At 43.8% G+C, this 21,994-nt stretch overlaps 1 protein-coding gene across 1 annotated transcript in view; it reads right to left on the reverse strand.

The window, feature by feature from the left end:
• The window catches only part of Necab1 (N-terminal EF-hand calcium binding protein 1), a 142,316-nt gene extending 125,914 nt beyond the window's left edge, over window positions 1-16,402 (reverse strand). The window contains exons 1-2 of the mRNA XM_041657582.1: window positions 16,170-16,402; window positions 8,093-8,117 (exon numbers count right to left, since the gene is read on the reverse strand). Of these exons, the coding sequence (XP_041513516.1) occupies window positions 8,093-8,117; window positions 16,170-16,268 (124 nt within the window). The 5' untranslated portion in view covers window positions 16,269-16,402. The remainder of the gene's footprint in view (window positions 1-8,092; window positions 8,118-16,169) is intronic.
• Window positions 16,403-21,994: the final 5,592 nt, after the last annotated feature.

Raw genomic sequence — 21,994 nt, forward strand, 5'->3', positions numbered from 1 at the left:
TTAAAAGATCTGCATATGGCTGCGTGAAACCATATTGTAGGATAATATCATTATATTTAAAGAAGTATATTGATCACAGGATACTTTGGTATCATTTACGAAATTGCATGGCAAACTGGGGTGGTGCACGCCTTTAACCCCAGCACTTGCGAGGCAGAGGCAGGAAGATCTTAGCTAGGTTGAGGCCTGCCTGGAACAAAGTGAGTTCCAGGCTAGCCAGGGCTGTTATACAGAGAAACCCTGTCTCAAAAAGAGAAAAATAAAATAAAATAAAATTTGCATGGCATAAATTTTTAATGAGAAGTCTTACACACATGACACATCCCATATTCCTTTAATTCTTTCAAAAGCTACAAATAAAGGTCAATTCAATTTCTTTAGTTTTCAACATGGAACAGCGACAGTAACACAAAATCTGAAAGACTGCTTTGTCATGTGTGAAGCACCAATGCCAAGCATGCAGAACGTAAACTAGGGTTGTCGTCAGGTCATCTTGGACGACCCTCTGGGTGCTGTGCTGGTAACTGCCCCCATCAGATGGAGGGGGGTAAGGTGTCGAGAGGGACAGGCTCACAACCAAGAGGGAGTAGGACAAAGAATAATAATACTTGACAATATTTACCAAGGACTTCCCAAGGGTCAGCCACCATCCTGACCAGCTTCCGTGCGTTATCTCAGTCTCTCACGGGCACATAGCAGAGCCACAACCTTTGCTCCATTTTATGGATAAAGAAGCTAAGCAAGCTATGCAGGTCACATAAGACAATGGAACAAAGATAGGAATTCAGTTCATTTGACTGCAGGTCATGATCTTAACACCATGCTGCTTTCCTCTGGGCTCTAGAATGAAGAAAGCCAACAGCTAACGTGACTTTCACATGCATATAAGGTTGGGTTCAGGTTTGGGGGTAAATGCTATGCCCGGAGTACTCCAGGGTCTGATGTCATAGCCAGGACTGACTGCTGAGCAGTTAATGGCCATTTATTGGTTCAGAAGTTTGAATCTGGATTTCCTTCTGTGATACCCATTAAGCCCTGCTATGTAAAAATCAGAATCTTCATGATTTTCTACTTCTGCAAGAAAAGTAACACATTTGTGAGTGTGAAACTGCTTTACATATCAGAAAGAAAGTACTAAAGAAATAGAAAATGTGTTTTCCCTTGTTTTGTTAAAAATAAGTCATTAGAGTCAGAATCTGTACTAGAGTTCTTCTCACACTCTCTGGATGGTGAGCCGCTCCTAACAGGGTCCTTCTTCGGGCACAGACTAAATGACTCATTGCTCATAGATCTGGCTTCCAGGGTGGCAGGTGTCTATCTGACTTTTCATCAAACCTAAGAAAAATCGCAGCACGGGCTACTTGAGAGTCCTTCAAACTGTCTTACTCTTCTTCATGTCCATTTTAAGAAACAAGTGAGAAACTATGAAATAAATATCAACCTTATACCAATTATATCAATTTCTGGGCATATATCTCAATCTCTCCATTTTATTTGGGGCCACATCCTTGATTACAAGTAGGAAGGGTTTGCAGGCTCCTTAGGGTTGAAGGATAACTGTCAGGGAAGCTCACACCTCTCTGAAGACATAGACCTCTCTCAGGTTCTGAGGACGGTATGCAAACACCTCACCTCTCTGTAAAGAAGCCCCACCTACTGAACCCTTGAACACCTTTAGTCTCTACCTAGCTTATTTTCATGAGAGGATCAAATGAACCAAGCTTTGGAGGATAAACTTGAAAGGCTATTTATTTTTTAATCAATTTTCATACAGTTAATTCCGTATTACTCCAACCCAATGCAGTCATCAGAATATACAAATAGTATGTGAACCGTTGCCCAGGATTTTCTTAGCCAATGCTGTTTTCTGGAGATTTGCTAGCCATACATTTATACCTTTTTCAGCTTTCCTATAAAATACTTAACACATTAAATAAATGTAACGATCATGTATTGCAAAAACAGAACACGAGACTTCTGTAGATTGGTGTTACAACAACTAAGAGTCATGCATTTGCACACTAGGATATATACAAACACGTATGTATATAGACCAGAAGAAGCCAATTTAGAGTAAGAAAGGTCTTGATTTACTATGCTGGTTCTGCTAATTGCATAAGATACAACTCAAAGACAGTTACCTAATGCTTCTAGCGTCATTTGGTCCATCAAAAATGAAACGATGGCTACAAATACACGCTATTATTACCTAGATTGAAATTAATACGGCACTGCCAGGGGAGGATTGACATCAATAATAACAGCATACTAACCAAGCTGTGGACCTTGCATGAAACAGTACTGAGATAGGCAAAATGCGCTGATTGGTCAAACAGTGGCAAGTCTATCACAGAGGTCACCTATCACTTTCTGATTGGGTTTGGATTGGGTTTCACACACGGTACGATAGATATGATCCATAGCCCATGGCTGGGACAGGGAGTCACAGGCCTTAGTAAGGAAGCTACTGCTGCTGTTTTGCTGTAGAGATGCGGTGTGTCTATCAAATTACCTTCTAAATAACAATGTCAGGCACACAGAAGAGTTCTGCCATCAACTGTGGTCAAGGAAGCATCTTTGTCTTTTGTCAGCAGTGGCTGAATGGGTCAAAGTATGGAGAAGAAATGACTTTTGCAGCCCATTCCTAAGTAAGGCATCCACATTTTGCTCCTCCTCCACTTTGCTCCTTCCCAAGGCTCAGGGAACATTAGTGAGCAAGTGGAAAGAAAAAGAACGAGAAGAATTAGAGGAAGATGGGGGAGGGACAACACTGAACTCTGACTCTTGAGAGTTGCATGTCTAACTCTACTCCTGACCTCGCAGCTGGTGTGGCGATACCCACAAGTCTGCACAAGATTGGACCTGCCAATACCTTGCTGCGGAACTGGGAAGGCAGGGCTTTGCTTTTCCTTGAAAATGTGTAGGCAGTTAATAATTGATGGAGGAAAAACATTTTCTTCATGAATGCTCCTGTGAGCAATCCTAATGAAACACATTATGTCACCAAAGGTAAGGAAAAGGGTGCAAAAGAAGAAGAGGGGGAAACTGGGAAGAGGGAGAGAAAGGGTGAGCGAGGGAGGCGAGGGTGTGTGTGTGTGTGTGAATATGAAATTCAATATAATGAAATCCATTACTGTGTATACATAATGTGTAATGATAAAAGTAAAATGCTTCAAAAGCATAATCTCATTTAGTTCTCAAGGCAACTTGGTGACAGAATGCTATCATTCACCCATTTCACAGACGAGGAAACACAGGGAGCGTGAGTGCCTTGTTCAATATCATGCGGCGAGAGTAGGAAACAAGGCACTGAATCTCTAGTTCTCAAATTCTTGTTTTCCTACGACTTTAAACAGCCTATGGTGGACTTTCAGACTGATTTAAGACAATGTATATGAAGAACTTAGGGCTGGTCCTAGACTGTAATAGTCAACCATACATTTTAGTCACTATTAATAATTGGTAAAAAAAATAGCTTTAAGCAGGGTGAATCTTGATTAAATAAATCCATATGATTCCATTTCTTATTCAGGCTTCAAGGTCAAATTGTTGATGACGCCCTTCTCACAATTCTTCATAGGTTTACTGAGCACCTATGTCACAGCAGGCACTTTGCTCAGACTCTTGGACCTCAGACAGCTCTGCCCTCACAGACTAGAATAACTAAAAGCCAGAGAATGACAGGGCTGTTCGGTGGGAGGCAGGCATCACACTGGGTCACAAATGCTGTTTATCTACCCTATTAGCTGACGGGCACTGACGGGCACTGACAGGCACAGTCGTGGGTCTTGCGTGTCCCCAAAAGAGGAACTGGATGTCACCTCTCACCACTAGGAGCCTTTTTACTTTGCTTTTTACTGAGCTAAAGAAAATCTCTTGGCCCAGACACAAAGAAATAAACACTGTATGATCTTAGTTATATGTAGAATCTGAGAAATGTCAAACCCATAGAGACAGAGAGTAGAGTGGCAATTGCCAGCTGCTGGGTGTAGGAGAAATGGGGTGATGTTCTTAGAAGGATACAAGCTTCCCGTCATAAAACCAGCAAGTTCTGGGGACCTGCTGTGTGACGAATGTGTTGATCAGTTTGTGGTAACTATTGCACAATGAATGCATACAGCCCAACATCATGTTATATACCATTAATACACACAATCAACTATTTTGTTAATTAAATATCATTAAGTAAAGATTAGATGTAAAATAATTTTTAGAAGATTGAAAAATGTCAGTATACTGTTTCCATTTTCTTTCCGGCCGTGGGTGAGGAAGCTCCTCCAGAGTTGCGCATTTCCGAGTTTAATTTTGGGCTTTAGTGATCAAAGCCCTGGTGTCTCCCCTAAGCAACACTACTTTCAAGTCTATCTCTCTGCTTAGGATCCTAGCCTGTGATTTCAAAACAACAACCAGACCAAAAACTCTCTCTCCAAGACACCATCATTACAGCTAATCCCTAATCATGTACTTTCTCCCATTTACCCAGCAACTTCTCTTTTATGTCAGAAGGCGTCCAAATGCTAATTCTGTCCTCGGGCAGCTGACTCATTCTGCTTACTGCTTCTCATTCCTTTCATTATCTCAGCACCAATTAAGCTGTCCACAAGGGTCTCCATCACATGAGTCTGTTACCAAGAGAGTAGATACACAGAATAAATAGCTGCTGATTTCCAACGAGAGATCTTATGATACAAAAAGATGGCTATATTTTTCTTTTTTTTTATTGAGAAAAGGAAAAAAAAAAACAAGTTTCTGCCTCCTCCCAGCCTCCCATTTCCCTCCCCCTCCTCCCACCCTTCTCCCCCTCCCCCTACTCCTCTCCCCCTCCCTCTCCAGTCCAAAGAGCAGTCAGGGTTCCCTGCCCTGTGGTAAGTCCTAGGTCCTCCCCCCTCCGTCCATATCTAGGAAGGTGAACATCCAAACTGGCTAGGCTCCCACAAAGCCAGCACATTAGGTAGGATCAAAACCCCGTGCCATTGTCCTTGGCTTCTCATCAACCCTCATTGTTCGCCATGTTCAGAGAGTCCGGTTTTATCCCATGCTTTTTCAGTCATAGTCCAGCTGGCCTTGGTGAGCTCCCAATAGATCAGCCCCACTGTCTCAGTGGGTGGGTGCACCCCTCGTGGTCCCAACTTCTTTGCTCATGTTCTCCCTCCTTCTGCTCCTCATTGGGACCGAAGATGGCTATTTTTTTATCTCCTTATTTACACCAGACCCCCCCCCCCCTTTCTTTTCTTTTTCAATTCAGCATGACTGGTAAAGAGCCTTATGTTGCTTCCCCACCAAGTCCTGCTACAGGAGACAATACTGCAATGTCACCAGTTGCTTCATTCGGCCAAAGCATCGCGACACAACAGAGCTCACAACTTGGAAACTGAGTTGCTACTGTGTATGAGGCACCACCCCAGAGGTTTGACATTGTCTCATGTGCTATTGACAGTGATTCCTGGCATCAATGGAGTCATGAGGTAGGATAACTGTGATTTAGGCCCAGAGCTGCTAGACTCCAAGCATGCCCCGACTTTATACCAAGAGTCAGGGTGAAGAATAAGGTAGAGAGAAGGCAGAGAGGAGTGGGCGGATCAAAGCAGCGTATCCTGGCAGAGTATCTTCACTAGTAACTTATCAAACAAATACCAACTAGTGTAAAGGTGAGTGCTAGGCATAGTGTTGATGCAGAAGACAGAGTTTTGCCCTAGGGAAGCAAGTTTGGCTAAGCAAACTGGAATCTTGATCAACTTTAGCCCTCCTCTAAAATGATCTATATATGCAGAAGCGTTAGGAACTCAGAGAGAGGGTGAGGCCCTGCAGCATAGAGAAGAGTTAGGAACTCAGAGAGAGGGTGGGGTTCTGCAGCATAGGGAAGAGTTAGAAACTCAGAGAGAGGGTGGGGTCCTGCAGCATAGGGAAGAGTTAGGAACTCAGAGAGAGGGTGGGGTCCTGCAGCATAGTGAAAAGTTAGGAACTCAGAGAGAGGGTGAGGCCTTGCAGCATAGTGAAAAGTTAGGAAATCAGAGAGAGGATGGGGTCCTGCAGCATAGAGACGAGTTAGGAACTCAGAGAGAGGGTGAGGCCCTGCAGCATAGGGAAGAGTTAGGAACTCAGAGAGAGGGTGGGGTCCTGCAGCATAGTGAAAAGTTAGGAACTCAGAGAGAGGGTGGGGTCCTGCAGCATAGTGAAAAGTTAGGAACTCAGAGAGAGGGTGGGGTCCCTGCAGCACAGGGAAGAGTTAGGAACTCAGAGAGAGGGTGAGGCCCTGCAGCATAGGGAAGAGTTAGGAACTCAGAGAGAGGGTGGGGTCCTGCAGCACAGGGAAGAGTTAGGAACTCAGAGAGAGGGCGGGGTCCTGCAGTGTAGGAAAGAGTTAGATAGGAGGCCTTTTGTGCAAGACCGTATGCAAGACGTGGACATTCTCAAGGTCCCTGGAGTGGAAAGTCGCAGTAACCATGATTACTCAAGCCTGTGTCATGGAGCTGTGAGTAAGGAGAAACACTCAGGAAACTGTATATTTCAGAGGACTGCAGGATAAACGCAGTCTTTGCCTGCGAGAGATAAGATCAGGGAGAAGGAGGTCTCATCACATGCTAAAAGCAGACATGAGAAAGGAGTAGGGAACAGAAAGGAATCATGTTAGTGGGAGGAACTTGTGGGAGTAAGGGATGGGTGGAACAGGTAACTCCTCTGTGTACCATAAAATATGGGGGCACCATCAGCCTCTAAAGTCATTCATGTGAATTGATTTGTCGGGTGGTTTATGTCACGAATATGGGTTGTGGTAACTGGGTTTTACCATGATTGTGGAGTATGATAGTTTTGATAGAGAGTGGGAAGATGGATACAAAGGTAAAATTACCAGGCCTTACCAGAATCTGGAGATCCAAGAAAACAAAGGCACAACCTGAGAGAGAAGGGGCTTCAGGTGAGAGGGGCCAGGTGTATCTGTCAGAACAGCAGGTCGGTGCTGAAATACACAGCAGCAGCATAGACGAGTGTGCTACCTGACCCCGGCACCCCGGCACCCCGGCACCCCGGCACCCCGGCAGAGGGTTAAAGAGTCAGATAAGAAAGCCTCCTCACTTCCATGCTCAAGAGTAATGAGATCGCACAAGTGAATAAAGATGCCCTGAACTGGTGATATAACAATCGCTGCAACATCGCTTGAATAAAGTGATTAATGCTCTCAGACTTGGGGTGCTCCCCCAGAGCTCCCTGGATGGACCATTAGGTGCTGAGGACTAAGGTGCACAGTGTCAGAAAAGCTCTTCTGGTTCTGGATGCTTAAGGGAGATGTATATAACATGATTTAACGGTCAGGTCTGTCAGCGCTCTTTTCTTGGAGATAAGAAGTGAGATTCCCAGAAAGCTAAAGAAGCCTTTGTACTCTAAAACCATCAAGCCACTCTTACCAGTAATGTAACTCCAGTATAGTACTTCCCTAGAACAAACTTAACAAGCTCTGCTTCTGTGGAAGGAGACTTCTAGTGAAATCAAGGAGTGAAATCTACCTATGAGCTCATAGTTGAACTTAGCAGAGCCGCCTCTAGATTTTCAGGGCAGACTTTTATATCTGGTTTGCCAACTCTTCCTTCTCTGTCTCTGTGGATGAGAGTTTCCCATGCCTCAGATACAGGAGTAAGCCGTACTGTTTCCAGGCAGCCGTCCCACAGTGCCCTTGGAACGCCTTAGGCCACAATGAGATTAGTGCGCCTAGATGCTGGTACCAAGCAGATTTATGTTCAAGTTCTCTAGCTTAGAACTCTTAAGACACAACAGACAAAGCCCACAGCTCAGCACACTCAGTCAATCGATGCAATTATTGCTTTATTTCCTCCCCAAGCATTACAGGGGGAAAAATCCTAGCCCATATATGACAGGACTCCTTACTTCAAGAGCATAAATTCCATCTTGTTGTCAAATGTGAATTCACCTGCCTCTTCTCATGAGTATCTGGAGCCATAACTTGATGAAAATGATAACTATTGATGAATTATATTTTATAGGTCAATTTCAAGGACTTTCAACATCTTTGTTCTTTATAAGATAGTCTAAAATATAATGAATTAATTAAATAGAAATTGTATAAATTTGGTCTTACCATTTTTGTCTGCTCTCCTCAGTATCTGGAAAGAAAAGAAGAAAACATTTATTATCTTTTTTTCTCCTATGCTGAGACTCTAACTCAGTGGTAAAGTACTTGCCTAGCATATGTGAGGCTCTAGATTCAATCCCCAGGATTGGCAGGGGGAAGAAAGAACATCTTTAGTTCCTAAATAATGAAATGCATGCTATATTCACACACAATTAATCTATCACTAAGCAAATGAAACTGTAATGTTAATGAATATTTTCCAACCGAGATTTTCATTTTTAAATATTCCCCTACCTGGAAGCAGCTCAAATGTCCATCTGTAGGTAAACTGATGAACCAAAATATATGATCAGTACAAAAAAAGAGCTAGTGGGCAATTTAAAAAGAATCCACTAACAAAAATATCTTGCATATAAAAATGTGGATGAATCTCAAAGTAATTATGTTGAATAGAAAACCGAGACATAAAAAATGCCTGGGTATAAGTCCAGTTTTTAAATGAATGATATTACTTAGTGACATAAAGTAGATCCAAAGCTGTCTAACAGTAGTCAAGGCCGAGAGCTATGGATTATAAAAGTATGTGAGAAAACCACTGAGGATACAAATATTAAATTATCTCAAATGTGATTGTTTCATTGCAGAGAGCAGGAGTGCTCACACATAAGCACTAGAGAAACCAGGAATGTTAATCAGGTTGTTTCCTCAATGGAGGAAAGGTCTACCTGTTTTCCACCCAGAAGATTGGGAGTGGATGTCATTAATGACCTGGTGATCTTTGCTACCTGTAGAGCCAGACCTCACCCAAATCCCTAGACTGTTTATCCCAGGCTCTCCCTCCCTAGACCTCTATATTTGGCTTAGTTTCTTAGTCAAGGGAACCCATAGTTAGAGGAGATATCACCTGTTCTTCTCAGGCTGCTCACCACTGATGCTATGTCTGTAGGAGACCACACCAGATCCTAAGCTCTTAGGCTATATATAGGTCTCCATGGGAGAGGTCACAAGTGCTTTTCAAAGATGTAGTCACGTCTTAAGCTTTATTGTATATGTGGGATTGGAATATTGTTACCAGAAAACGTTTATCCAAAATTGTGCTGCACTTAAATATCTCTAAAATAAACTGCCCTGATGAACTCTGGAAGTTCAAACCAGCTTGGCTAAATCACGCTGAACCGAGTTTTCATTCTTGCCTCTCTGCAGAACATTTTGCTGCCAACCGTGATGCTCACAGGGACTCACAGGGACTCACACATTTTATTGTTAAAGCTCAACACACCTATATCTTAAATGTATACACATTAATGTCAGTTAATTGTTATCTCAGTAAAATGGGACATAAAACCAGAAAAGTAACAAGTGGTTGGCAAATAGGAGCCCCACATATCTATACTGATTCTTACTTGGATATAGTGATAGTGTTATCTTATACCCTCTCTAAAGTGTTTTGATGCACTGCAATTGTTTGGCCATCTGGTATCCAATACTCAATGGTAAAGATTTCTAATTATTCCCTGAGAAACTAGTCTTTCCTCTACTCTTGGTGTCTGTGTTTAAGGGCTGGGTAGAGTGTGCAGGCCTGAATATATCTCTCTGCCAATGCCATTTGATGGGTGCGGAGCACCTTAGGGCTAAACACTAGTACATGCATGGGCAGTTAGGAGAAAGATACTCTTTAATTGCTTTTGGATTTAAACCTGGAAAGATACAGGCAAGGTGCTGCCCTTGGACAGTGTGTCATCAAATACGCTGCGGCTTGAACTGTCTTCTCCTGAAAACAGGTGTTGAAGTTCTAGCTTCTTAGTGCCTGTGAATGTAACCTCATTTGGAATTGGGTCCTTCATGAGGTATGGGCCCTGATGGATGACCTTATAAAGAGACAGAGATTCAGAGACACAGACATGGAAGAGGGCTCATGACAGCGAGGTCCTGGATTCTAGATGATGGGAGCCCACAGCTGCCATCAAAAGCTAACAGAGTGACACAGAAGATCTGCACTCTGCAGCCTGGGGAGGAGCCACTTCCTGCCGCACCTTCTCTATACCCTACTGGGCCTCACAACCCTGAGGTCTTAGGAGTTCTTACGTGCGAGCCACCCCATCTGTGGGAGTTGCTATGGCCCCCTGATGGAGAAAGGTCATTGGCTAATAAAGGAACTGCCCTGGCCCATTTTATTGGTTAGAGGATAGGTGGGAGGAGTAAACAGAACAGAACGCTGGGAGGAAGAGGAAGTGAGCTCAGAGACTCCACAGCTCTCTCGGGAGCAGACGCCTGAGAGAGACGCCATGCCCCGCTCCTGGGATGAAGCTCCGACCCAGGATGGACTAGGCTAGAATCTTCCCGGTAAGACCGGTTCTCACAGATTATTAGAGATGAGTTGATCAGGATGTGAGAATTAGCCTGTAAGTGCTAGAGCTAAAGGGCCAAGCAGTGCTTAAAAGAATACAGTGTCTGTGTAATTATTTTGGGGCATAAGCTAGCCGAGCAGGCGGCCGGGGTGCTGGGAATGCAGCCCTGCCGCCCATATTACTACAGCCCCCTTTTGAAATGAATATAATTTATAACTTGAAATGAATCAACACTCCAGAAAATTGTGTTGTGAGGTTTAGAAAAACCAGTGGCACTCTCTGTACCCCTGGCTAGATCCTAAGGAGATAACCCCAGCTACATTGTAAGAGATCAACACACTATAAACATTAAAACCCGAAACAGGTGTTGTTTCCCTCTATTAGGAGCAATTAAATGAGCCCCATGTGATGTAGGTACCTGCAGAAAACCAACTGGAAGACATAATTTACTTCATACACAGCTGCAGAAAATGATCATCTATGGTACTGCAAACGCAAAGTTTAATTATATGGAAAGAGCCCTTGAGGATCTTGTTTTTCCTGAGTAAGCTTAAATTATTGTTAAATGACTGGAGCTACCCTTAGTTTTAGATGGGCACTTCTTAGCGAGCAGTTTAAGAACACAAGCTCCTGTTTACCACTGCTGTGTGCACACTATTAAACTTGCCCTCATCCTATTGTAGGAAAAGCATCCTCCCTTCATTCTTCCCAGCTCACAGAAGTGAGGTATGGCTAAACCTAATCTTTACTAAGATGGTTTCTACTATAAAATGCCAATGTTACTTCTCACGAGTCTCTCTCATGAAACTTTCCCAGCAACAGATGGTCAGATGCCACACATCAGACATAAACTGCTCCTCCATTTAATAAACTTCATGACTAAAAGAAGATGACTTCATGGCAAGAAGTAAGACCGACCGAGGCATATTCTTTTTACTGCTTGGAGTAGTTGCTGGTGGAGACTTTAATGATCAACTCTTCCAGTGGACAGCGTCTTCCTGTCTTCCAAAATTGAAAAGCTACAGCCAAGCACATCCCGTCTCTTAACTATGATTGGCTCTAATGTTTGACTTTTGAATCTTATTGTGTCCACAAGAATGGGAAATGACGGGAATAGAATCAACCGCATGCCAAGGAGTTGGACTCGGGAATTCCATCATTTCATTGCATAAATAACAACCAGAGGTGGCACTTGGGCGAGATGAAATTAAGACAGTAGCTCATGGTATTAAATTCTTGTAATTAAGTATGGATAGAAACGCCTCTTCTGCAAATTTTGCCTCAGAGCTCACAAAGTAATGAGTAAAAAATGCTCTGCCAATTAGAACGGAGCTCAGTCAGCTACTCTTAGCAGCTGCCCGCACTAGAGGCATGGTAAATAAATTTAAATATGCTCAGGCTTGAATACGAGGGACAAATACAGGCTTAAATACAAGCTTAAATACAAGGGATACTGGACTTTGTACAGAGTCTTCTTTTTATTTAACCTCCAAAGATACTCTTTGGCACCTATACCTGGAATTCCTTATTTCTTACTTTAAGTTATTGGGGACAGACTTTAAACATAATGTTATCTTGCAAGCACAGAGAAGTCACCATTTACTGAACTAACAAGTGCCTCAGACCAGGATGCATGTTAAGATTCAAGATAAGATGGGCTCTCAGTCTCTGGGCAGGACCCAGGGAAACTGGGATGTTAAGCAGGAGATTAGTGCTCATACAGAGCATAGACTGATGTATAGGGAAGAGCTAGGGGATGAGTAGCAATGCACAGGCCTGGGCACTCAGTTGTGTTCGGTACTACAGCAATGGTTGCCCTCAGGCTGCAGGGAAGTTGACCGTGGAAAACAGGTCTAAAATGTAATTATTACATCTTACTCCATTCTTCTCAGCTTTGCCAGGGTAAATCCTTTGTGGAAAAAAATATAGCAAAAGCCGGTGTTGTCTAGTCTTTCACTTTCGGCATTTTCCAAAATGGACAATCTCCAAGTAATTCGGTGTGGTGTGCACAGGTGACAGGAAAAGACAGGAGATGTGAGACTATAGCAGGATTCAATCCTAGAATCGTGGTGTCAGAAAACCTTGACTGCTTTGACCCCCCCCCCCCCCATCTCACCTCTCACACAAACGAGTACTTGCCGAGCATCAGATAAAACAGTGTTTAGAGGGGGAAGCTGGTGCTAATTTTTCACCAAGTTCTGACCTTCCAGGCCATGTCCCTTGCATGAATTTATACACCAAGATGGAGGGGAAACAATGGAGAGCCGTAACTCTTTTCTGACTTTCTAGCTTCAATCCCACTTCGCTAGTAAAATGGAGAAGGCCCTCTTCCTTCTCAATTAAAAGCAAGGAAAGGCTAGAGTTGTGCTTCAGAGGTAGAACACCTGCCTAACACACACAAGGCCCAGCTCTGAACAAAAGAAGAATCAAGGGGAATCCATCTGTTTGAAGCGGACAACACCACTGGATGAGTGGAGATGCAGCTCATTTCTTTTGGAATTTCTCCTGTGTCAGGAGCAGCGCTGGAGGTTCTCCCGCTGCACAGAAGCAGAGTAGATTAACCAAAAGAGCACCTCACTGCTTCAGGGACTCACATCTTAAATAGGGCTTTATTCTCCATTCTCTGGAATGAGGAAACGTGGGGACGTGCGGTACAGCAGTAGAAAAGACAAGTAATTGTCAGCCTTCTGATTCTCGGGTCAGTTCTGGTCCTGGCCCACGACTGGCAGGCATGCGCTGTGTCAATGTGCCCAGCCGTAGTGTGCCAGCCTGTCTGGGTGCTGGCACTTCTAATTTGCCCTCAGTAGGTATTCACAAGTAGTTACGATAAAGTGATCTGTAATTCTGCCACATTGGAGGAAACAATGTGGATTATACTTATGCAGTTCCTGTATTAGTTTGTGAATTTAGCTATAACTGTTTATTAATTTAACATGAAACCTTGACATATCACAATACTTCAAATGTGTGTTGTATGTGTTCTCTTTACCCCTTTGTTTCTAGACCACACCCATAATGACAACAATCTTAGGTAGTGTCAGAGTCATGGCTACTTCTGTGTATGAGATAAGAAAATTCAATGAAAGGCAATGACTTATGAAATCTGATTTTCATGTTCACGCCAACCATTTATCTCTTGGTTCTAACCAGCTGGCTGAGTCTAATCATGTCATCAACAGGATTCTCAAATGATGTGAAAGTAACTTCTCGAAGAAGTCTAAAGACTGACTGTTTCACTGACACTTGAGTGCAAATGTTAGAATTCGGTTCTCCCCAGATTTGCAAATTAGTCTGTGAGGCGGCTTCATGCCTTTGCTGCCCTAGCACAGGTAATGGCCACCACATTTTCCTTGTGCAGACAGCAACCATTCCTAGCAATGCTACTAGAATATACTGAATCTAAGCAAATCGAGTGATGTATTTATGTTTCACATTTTGTTTTTGCTAAAAGCAACACGATCCAGAGATGAATAATTCAGAGATCCCTAAATAACCAATCCTTTTTCATGCCACACACCGTTCACCAGAGTGTTAGATTTTTTTCACAAAATAACTCAGAAATGTGTAAACAACATATTTTCTATCCAAGAAAAAAAAATTCAACTGCAGTGAAACTTTTTTTTTTTTTTGAGACTACATTTCACTGAAAAACAAGCTTGTTCACACGTTTCCTGTAGAATCAGGTGGGGCTTTTTCTTTTTTTCTTCAATTCTAGAAACAGACTTAAGAAGCCAGGGGAGCTCTGTCGGAAGATGAAAGTTTCTTCAGGGCAGAGCCCTTGCACCATTTGTAGAACTGGGGAGCAGCCGTGCATATGTAATAAATGAGCTTTATTTATTCATTTATTTACTTACTTATTTTTAGAAAACTGAAGTTAACTTCAGCTGAGAATGGTCTGGTCTGTCTGCCTGCCTCTCCCCTTATGTAGTTTTGATATGTCCCTCACCAGAGCAGAGTATCACCAGGACTTGTTAGATGCATAGGATAAAAATCACAAGGTAGCACTCTGTATCCTTGGAGGGTGGAGCAGAACTCAGGCCCAGAGTGATGCGGGTCCCACTTGCCCTCAGAATGCATGCCTTACATAAGTTTCCTTCCCCCTCCTCCCGCTCTGGATGAGTAAGGCCCTGACTTCCTCCTGGTCTGGAGGTTAAGGAGGGGTGGAGTGGTGGGGGGCGGTGATTGGCTTCCCATGTCTTCTCTTTACACACTCTGCTTGGTCCCTCAAGGGCTATGTCCTGAATTGCAAGGCATGAAGAAATAATACTATCTAATGAAAGCATCGACTGAACCCGTGTAAAGATCGTTTTTTCCCCCCTCCCAAGAAAAATAAACTATAACAATTTGGTGCTGCCAAAAGTGAAAATCAGAGATTTGTGTTTTCGAGGGAAGAAAATTCCTGGCCCCCATACCCCAAATCTTGCGTTGGAACTGCACGATGATAAAGGGAGGTTTCCAGGAACTGGGACTGAACCTTCAATCAAGTGTCTTATACAAGATTTAATTATTGTTACGTATTTCTAGATTATTCAAGACAAATTGAGGACTCCTTGCTTCTCTGACACCCCCCCCCCCCCATTATCGTCAAAATCTCTGCCTGGCCATTATGATACTAGTATTTGATTTCCCCATATTTTCATTTTTTTTTTCACAATCAAGTGCATTTGGCTTCTGGCCCACCTCCTACTTGCTTGGACTGTAATAAGAAATTATGGTTTGGAGAGGGGACGGGCAGGGACCAACAGGGCTCCTGGGCGGCGAGCTATGCCCGTTTTCCAGCATGCTCACCAGAAGCTGAATCTGCCCCCACTGAGCCTGACACTACTACCTGCTGGAAGAGAGTGAATCTGACAAGTGAGCTGCCGTGGGGAGAGCCAGAACCCAGAAGGCATGTGACCCCCGGGAACAGGAGAGCCAGGGAAGCTAACAAGGCAGCGGGGGTGAGAAACACAGAGAACTGAACCAGCAAAGGACACATCGGAGCAGAATCCAGGAGCAAATAAGATCTAAAATTGCCATAGAGAGAGAAATCACAGCGCAAGGGTAGAAAAACAGCACAGAAAGAAAAGAATGATCTTGTTAGAGACTCGGAAGACGGAAGTCAATTCCCCAGCAAGTGGGACCAAAGGGGAAACAGTCCAAAGCCAGAAGAGAAGGCATTGAGAACCATTACAATTTAGACTCTCAGGGGAAGAGAATGATGGGGAAGGGAGGGAGCACCAAAAGGAAAACAATCATCACATAAAAGAGACCTTGGCTACCGTTGTAAAACGAAAAACAAATATGTTCAATGAATTTGTTTTTGGAAGCAGCTGGGAGAGGCGGGGGGCGGGGGGGGTGAGTACAACACAGTTTCTAAGGCTTCCATCAGCGCTCGCTAGCACAAACGGAGGTGCCTATTAGCAATGAGCCAGGAATCAAGTCCTATACCGACCAATGCAGATTCCTGTTCCCCCTCCATCCCTGGCAGAAGCCCAGGCTGCTGGGACATTGAACTTTTTGGTCTCCTGAAGGCTTGTAATCAAAGCCGCAAGCCTGGGATAGCTCTTTTTGCAAGTTGGGCGGCAGTCTTTTCTCTGACATTAGCCTAGGGTCCCCTGGGGGACAACGGACAGGAGATAGTTTGGGTGGAGGTCTGAGCGCACAACACCAGCAGCCAGCGGCTGCGCCCGACCCTCCCTCTCTCCCAGGGGTGATGTCCAAGGCGCCCACCTAACTGCTTCATCTATACTTACGTCGAGGAAGATGGACATGCCCTTGGACAGCTGCAGGGCAGAGCTGAGCTCTTCGGAGGAGTTGTTGGAGGACGGCGAGGTCTCCCGGGAATCCTCCATCCTCTGGAGCCCCAAAGTGGACTGGCAGAGACCAACTGGGCGGGATGCAGCAGCTCCGACCTGGCGCTGTCTCAGCTGCTGCCTCCCCGCGCTTGGATGCGAGTGGGTGTTCGCTCCGCGTGCCCCGCCTTCCGCTCAGCAGGGACTCCCCTCCCTCTCCCGCCCCTCGACTTCAGCACACTGGCTCTCGCCGCCCCCTTCGCCTCACTGGGGATCCGACTCATCCCTGCACTTAGCAACGATGCAGCTCCCCTTGCCTGGGAGCATTTCCTGGCTCTGGCACGCCCTTAGCCTCATGCCAAAGGGACCATGGCACCACAAGACACCTTACAGGACAGACCAGTCAAGGCTTTGTCCGTACAGGCGAGGGGCGAGGTCAGAAGCTGGGGCGGGGAGCACAAGTAGAAAGAAGGAATCTTAAGGGGTGAAAGCAGAATTCTGCTTGAACACCCCCAATCCCCACCTGCCACCCCAGTTCCTGGACTCCTCATAGGAAGGAATTAATAGTTCAGTTTGGAATGAAAGCGCTGGGTTTGGCGATCTGCCCAAGACTGCTTAGTTACTTTGTTATCTTGTGACCTAGTGAGTGGCTAAACCTTCAAACATTAGTTTTCCTAAGCGGTACAATGATCCTCCTGGTGGTACTTAGCTCATAGTTCTGGTGCTTACACACGGTGGCACTATCAGAAACATCCCAGACAAAATGTCGGGAGATTGCCCAGCTCCAGCCCTGCTCTGTCTCTAGTGCTTACAAAGAATGAGTTTGGTTGGTCTCAGCTCCGGCTGCAGGTTGTATACGTCAGGATATGTCAACTTCAAAATGTCACCACAGGTGAACTGTCATTTTTCTTTCAGGTTTTCTTTATTCCTGGACCTCAAAGATTGTGCTTCCTTAGGCCCGGTGCAGAAAAGGTCTTACAGTGGCGCCTTTCCAACGGTGTTTATTTGTTCCGGAGTTAGGAGCTTTTACAGAGGAAGCTTGGTGATCTTGGGCTACCATCCTCTAAGAAAGCCCATATTATTCTGAAAGGGACGAGTAAAGAGGTGTCTGACTGAGGTCCAATTGAGCAGGGCCCTGACATCAACCCAGTCTAATTATTAATATCAGGATGGTCAGGAAGAACTCCACCAGATGACTCCAGCCCCCAGTTCCTTGAGACACCCCTAGCAGTCTCAGCTCAAACCCCAGATATCACAGATATCCAGAAGAATTCCAAGACAGTAAGTGCCATTCCTTACAGAACTTGGAAGCATGATAAACTATTCACTACAGGTTGCAAATAAGTTTCGGAATCAGTCTGGAGCAGGTAGCCCAAATAATAAAGTACCCCACACACACAAAATTAAAATATATATATAAAGGCCTATACTTCATGTTCAGATTCAAATTCAGCTAGCATGTGGTTATAAATCTATATATAGTATATATATATATACACACACACACATACACACAATATATATGTAAAGTGTGTGTGGGTGTATGGGTGTGGAGAGAAAAGGAGAGACAGAGAGAGAGAGAGAGAGAGAGAGAGAGAGAGAGAGACTGATTTAAAGCCTCTCATGCAATCCCGAAGAGCCCGAGAGAGAGAGAGAGAGAGAGAGAGAGAGAGAGAGATTTAAAGCCTCTCATGTAATTCCGATGAGCTCCAGATTAATAAGCACCTAAAGAAAGAAGAGCTGTAGAAACCAGGCAGATGCAGTGAACTCAGACCTGTGAAGTCCAGGGATCGAGTCCTGAACTTCATTAAGTCTAAGGCCAGAAGCATGAGACTTGATTAGGGGAGGTATTGATTGAAGCTGTGCTTTGCTGACTGTTAATATTGCATCTTTCTGTATTTATACCTTATGAACTGTGAATTTCCTTATCTGAACAACTGGAATAGAGTCTTTCCTTTGACAGTTGCATATCAAAAAGATATTGAAAATCATTAGAAAGTTTAGCCAACCCTTCAAAGAAATCCTGGTCTTTGAAATCGCACAGCAGCAAGCGAGGTGATAGAGATGAATAATACTGAGTTTACAAAAAAAATAATTGTCCTATTTGTGCTCCGTATTGGCGGAGGAATATATTCTTTTGTCAGTAAGTACAGCCTAAGACTGGTCTCTCTCGTGTGGGTCTCTCTGCCCTCATATTCAGCCCTGTGAATATAATATGCTTATGCTAATCCTATGGGAACAAGTATGGGTGATAAAGAATTTCTTTAGATTATAAATGAAAACAGGAAAGTAATCCAACACTATTGTTGGAAACTAGAACTATCTGTACCACTTGAGTAAAAGCATCCCTGCCCCTTTACTATCAAGACATGGCATTTTATGTACCAGTGCCTCTCCTTATTTCGTCTAAGGGGTTATCAAGAGGGAACACAGGCAGGCTGGAGTGATGACTGAGTGGCCAAGAGCCCTGACTGCTCTTGAGAGGACCTGAGTTCAGTTCCCAGCATCCACAAGCTGACTCATAACTGGACATAACTCCAGTCCCTACATGATGCACATGCATGCGTTCAGACAGAACACTCATACACATAAAATAACAATAAATAAAAAGTATAGGGAATGTAGGGCTGATGATGTGGTTCTTCCAGTAAAGGGACCGCATGAAATCCTGGCTGAGTTTAATCAGAAAACCCATGTAAAGGTGGAGGAAAGAATGGATTCCACAACTGGCCTCTGACATCTACAGGGTGTTCACAGCACACGTGCCTGAACATAAACCACACACGCACACACACATGCACACGTGGACACACACACACACACACTCACATGCACACACACTCTTGTACACACATGATTTTAAAAGATGACATGTAAATTATTAAACAAGCTGCAGGTCTGTGTTTCTTTTAATGATTTCCACATGAATTATATTATGCTATTGATGACTTATTTTCATGACGGTGTAATGTTCAAGGAAGGCTCCACTAGAAACATGACAGTTAGGTACTCATTCACAGCCAAATGCAATAGGCTTTACAAAGTAGTAACCAAACACATTTTTAGCTTTCTTTTTATCTAGACAGCGAGCATTTTGAAAACTGTTTCCCACACTGTATTCCTGCAACACAGGCTCTGTGCCACTGTGCATAGTGTCAGGTTGCAGACAGCTGAAGGGAGGGAGGAGATGTATTTTCCTTCCAACTTATCTGTAGTGAAGGCCAGGAAGAGAGAAAGCAAAGGGGAAAGGAATGTAATTTTAGATGCTAGCGCTCAGACTTGCTGCAAAACTGACATGAAGGTATTTGGAGCATTTCAGCAGCTGCTGGCCACGTGGGAGAGTATTGAATTCCAATCCATCTCTGCCTTACGGAGGAACTATTATCTAAACCATTTTAGAATGCCAGGGATCTATTTTATTTATACGTTAAATGCGATCCTTCAGAGCAATGACTCAGGATCCTTCCAGTCTGGTTAATGGACATTCTGTTGCTTTGGCAACCTCAGATTCAAACCCACTTTTTAATCTGGAGACCTGAGCCCAGGGTGTGGCTTCTGAAAACAGGCAGGGCTCATATCCTCTGCTTAATGGAAGATGATTCCACTGATAGAATCTAGAGAAGGGATTGAAGAAGGGATTGAAATGTAGGCTTGGCTTTATCCTTATATAATATAGGGAGAGACATTTGTTGATTGCAATGGGTACATAGATGTGAGTGTGGAGGGATCATAATGGTGGAACAACCCTATAGACAATCAATTTAAAGAAGGAATTTCATGGATGAGATTTTCCCCCTGATTTATTTCCTGGAAATTGAATTACCGGTAGTTAGAAAACCCACAGGTCTTACTGCGCTGATTTAGTATCCGCCAACATAAAATTAAACATCTTCTGTACAAAAAAGGAAGTAGTTATGAGAGTGAAGAGGCAGCCTTCAGAATAAGTAAAAAACTTTCATAGCTGTACAGCAAACAGGGGATTAATCTTGATTGTAACTACTGAAAAATTAGATACCAGAATAAACCATGCAGCCAGTGAACATAGTGATGAGCTGAAGAGATGGATATCAAGGAGAGAGATGCAAAAGAGATGTGGGATTCCTCTCTGTATCCTGTGAATATGTTTTATTACCATTGATTAGTAAAGAAGCTGCTTCAGGCCTACGGCAGCACAGAATAGAACAAGGCAGGAATTCCAAGCAGAGATGGAGGAGAAAAGAAGGCAGAGTCAGGGAGATGCCATGTAGCTGCCAAAGGAGACAGACACCCCAGAACCTTACTGGTAAAGCACTAGCCTCATGGCAATACATAGAAAATAGAAATAGGTTAATGTAAGATGTAAAGGTTAGTTCATAAGAAGTCTAAGCTATTGGCCAAGCAGCATTGTAATTTATACAACTTCTGTGTGACTATTTCAAATCTGGGTGGCCAGGAAATGAACAAACAGCCTCTGTCTATACAAATGGCAAAGGAATGTTCTTTAAAAGTGTTCAACTGCCTTAACAGAGAAATAAATTAAAACTACTGTAAGATCCTACCTCACCCCAAAAGAGTATGGCAAAGACAAGAGATAAGGGGTGCTTGTGGGGGTGTGGGGAATGAACCTATTTACTGCTGTAGAGAATACAAACTCATGCATCCAATGTTGAAATAGCTATGGTGGTTTCCAAAAGGCTAAACAAGAGAATTGGAATGTGAACCCAGTCTTTAGTACGTATCTGAAAGAAATCTGAGCCAACATGCCAGGGATTTTGCACAGTCAAGCTTATTGAAGCACTATTCAAATAACTAAGAAACAGGATTTTTATCAATCAATAATAAAATAAAGAAAATGTGGTGCATATAAATATGCAGTGGAATTTAATTCAGCTGTGAAGAAAAATTGAATCTTGATACTTGCAGCAAGATGCATGTAACTCGAGATCATATGTGGAGCAAAATAAAGCAGACTCTGAAAGGCTAATGCTACATCCTTTCTCTCTACAAGTCTGGATTCGTGTGTGTGCATGTGTGGTGTGTGAGTGTGTGTGGTATGCATGATGTTTTTATCTGTGAATGTGTGTGGTGTGTGAATGTGTGTATGTGGTGTGTGAATGCATGTGTGTGTATGATGTGTGATTGGTGTGATGTGTGAGCGTGTGTATGGGTGTTGTGTGTGTGGTATGTGGTATGTGTGAGTGTATGTGGTGTGTGTGTGCACACACATGAATGTGAATATTGTCAAGAATATGAGAGGGAAGGCAGAGTTCTATTAAGGGAGATGGGAAGAGGAAAACAGAGAGTAATGGACTATTTGTGGCATGGATGGAGAAAAGAGGACCACATACAGGGGAGGAGCACCCCGTACAGGGGAGGAGCACCCCGTACAGGGGAGGAGCACCATGCACAGGGAAGGAGGATCATGTACAGGGAAGGAGGAACATGTACAGGGGGAGGATCAAGTACAGGAGAGGAGCACCATATACAGGGGAGAGGAGGACCACGTACAGGGGAGGAGCACCACGTATGGGGGGAGGATCATGTACAGGAGAGGAGCATCACATACAGGGGAGGAACACCATGTACAGGGGAGGAGGACCAGATACAGGGGGGAGGACCATGTACAGGAGAGGAACACCACGTAGAGAGAAGAAGGAACTCCAACAGAAAGGCAGAGCGGCTGGAGGACTGCAAGGAAGAAGAGTACAAATTTTAACAAAGGATAATGATGCATATGCAAGAAAATGCACGGCTAAACAAAATGCTTTATGGTCTAACTTAAAGAATAATTCAAAGAAGTTGTTCAT

The sequence above is a fragment of the Microtus oregoni genome, unplaced genomic scaffold (genome assembly GCF_018167655.1).
Source record: "Microtus oregoni isolate MIOR12 unplaced genomic scaffold, Mior012 000008F_ref0000371, whole genome shotgun sequence".
Taxonomy (NCBI): Eukaryota; Metazoa; Chordata; class Mammalia; order Rodentia; family Cricetidae; genus Microtus; species Microtus oregoni.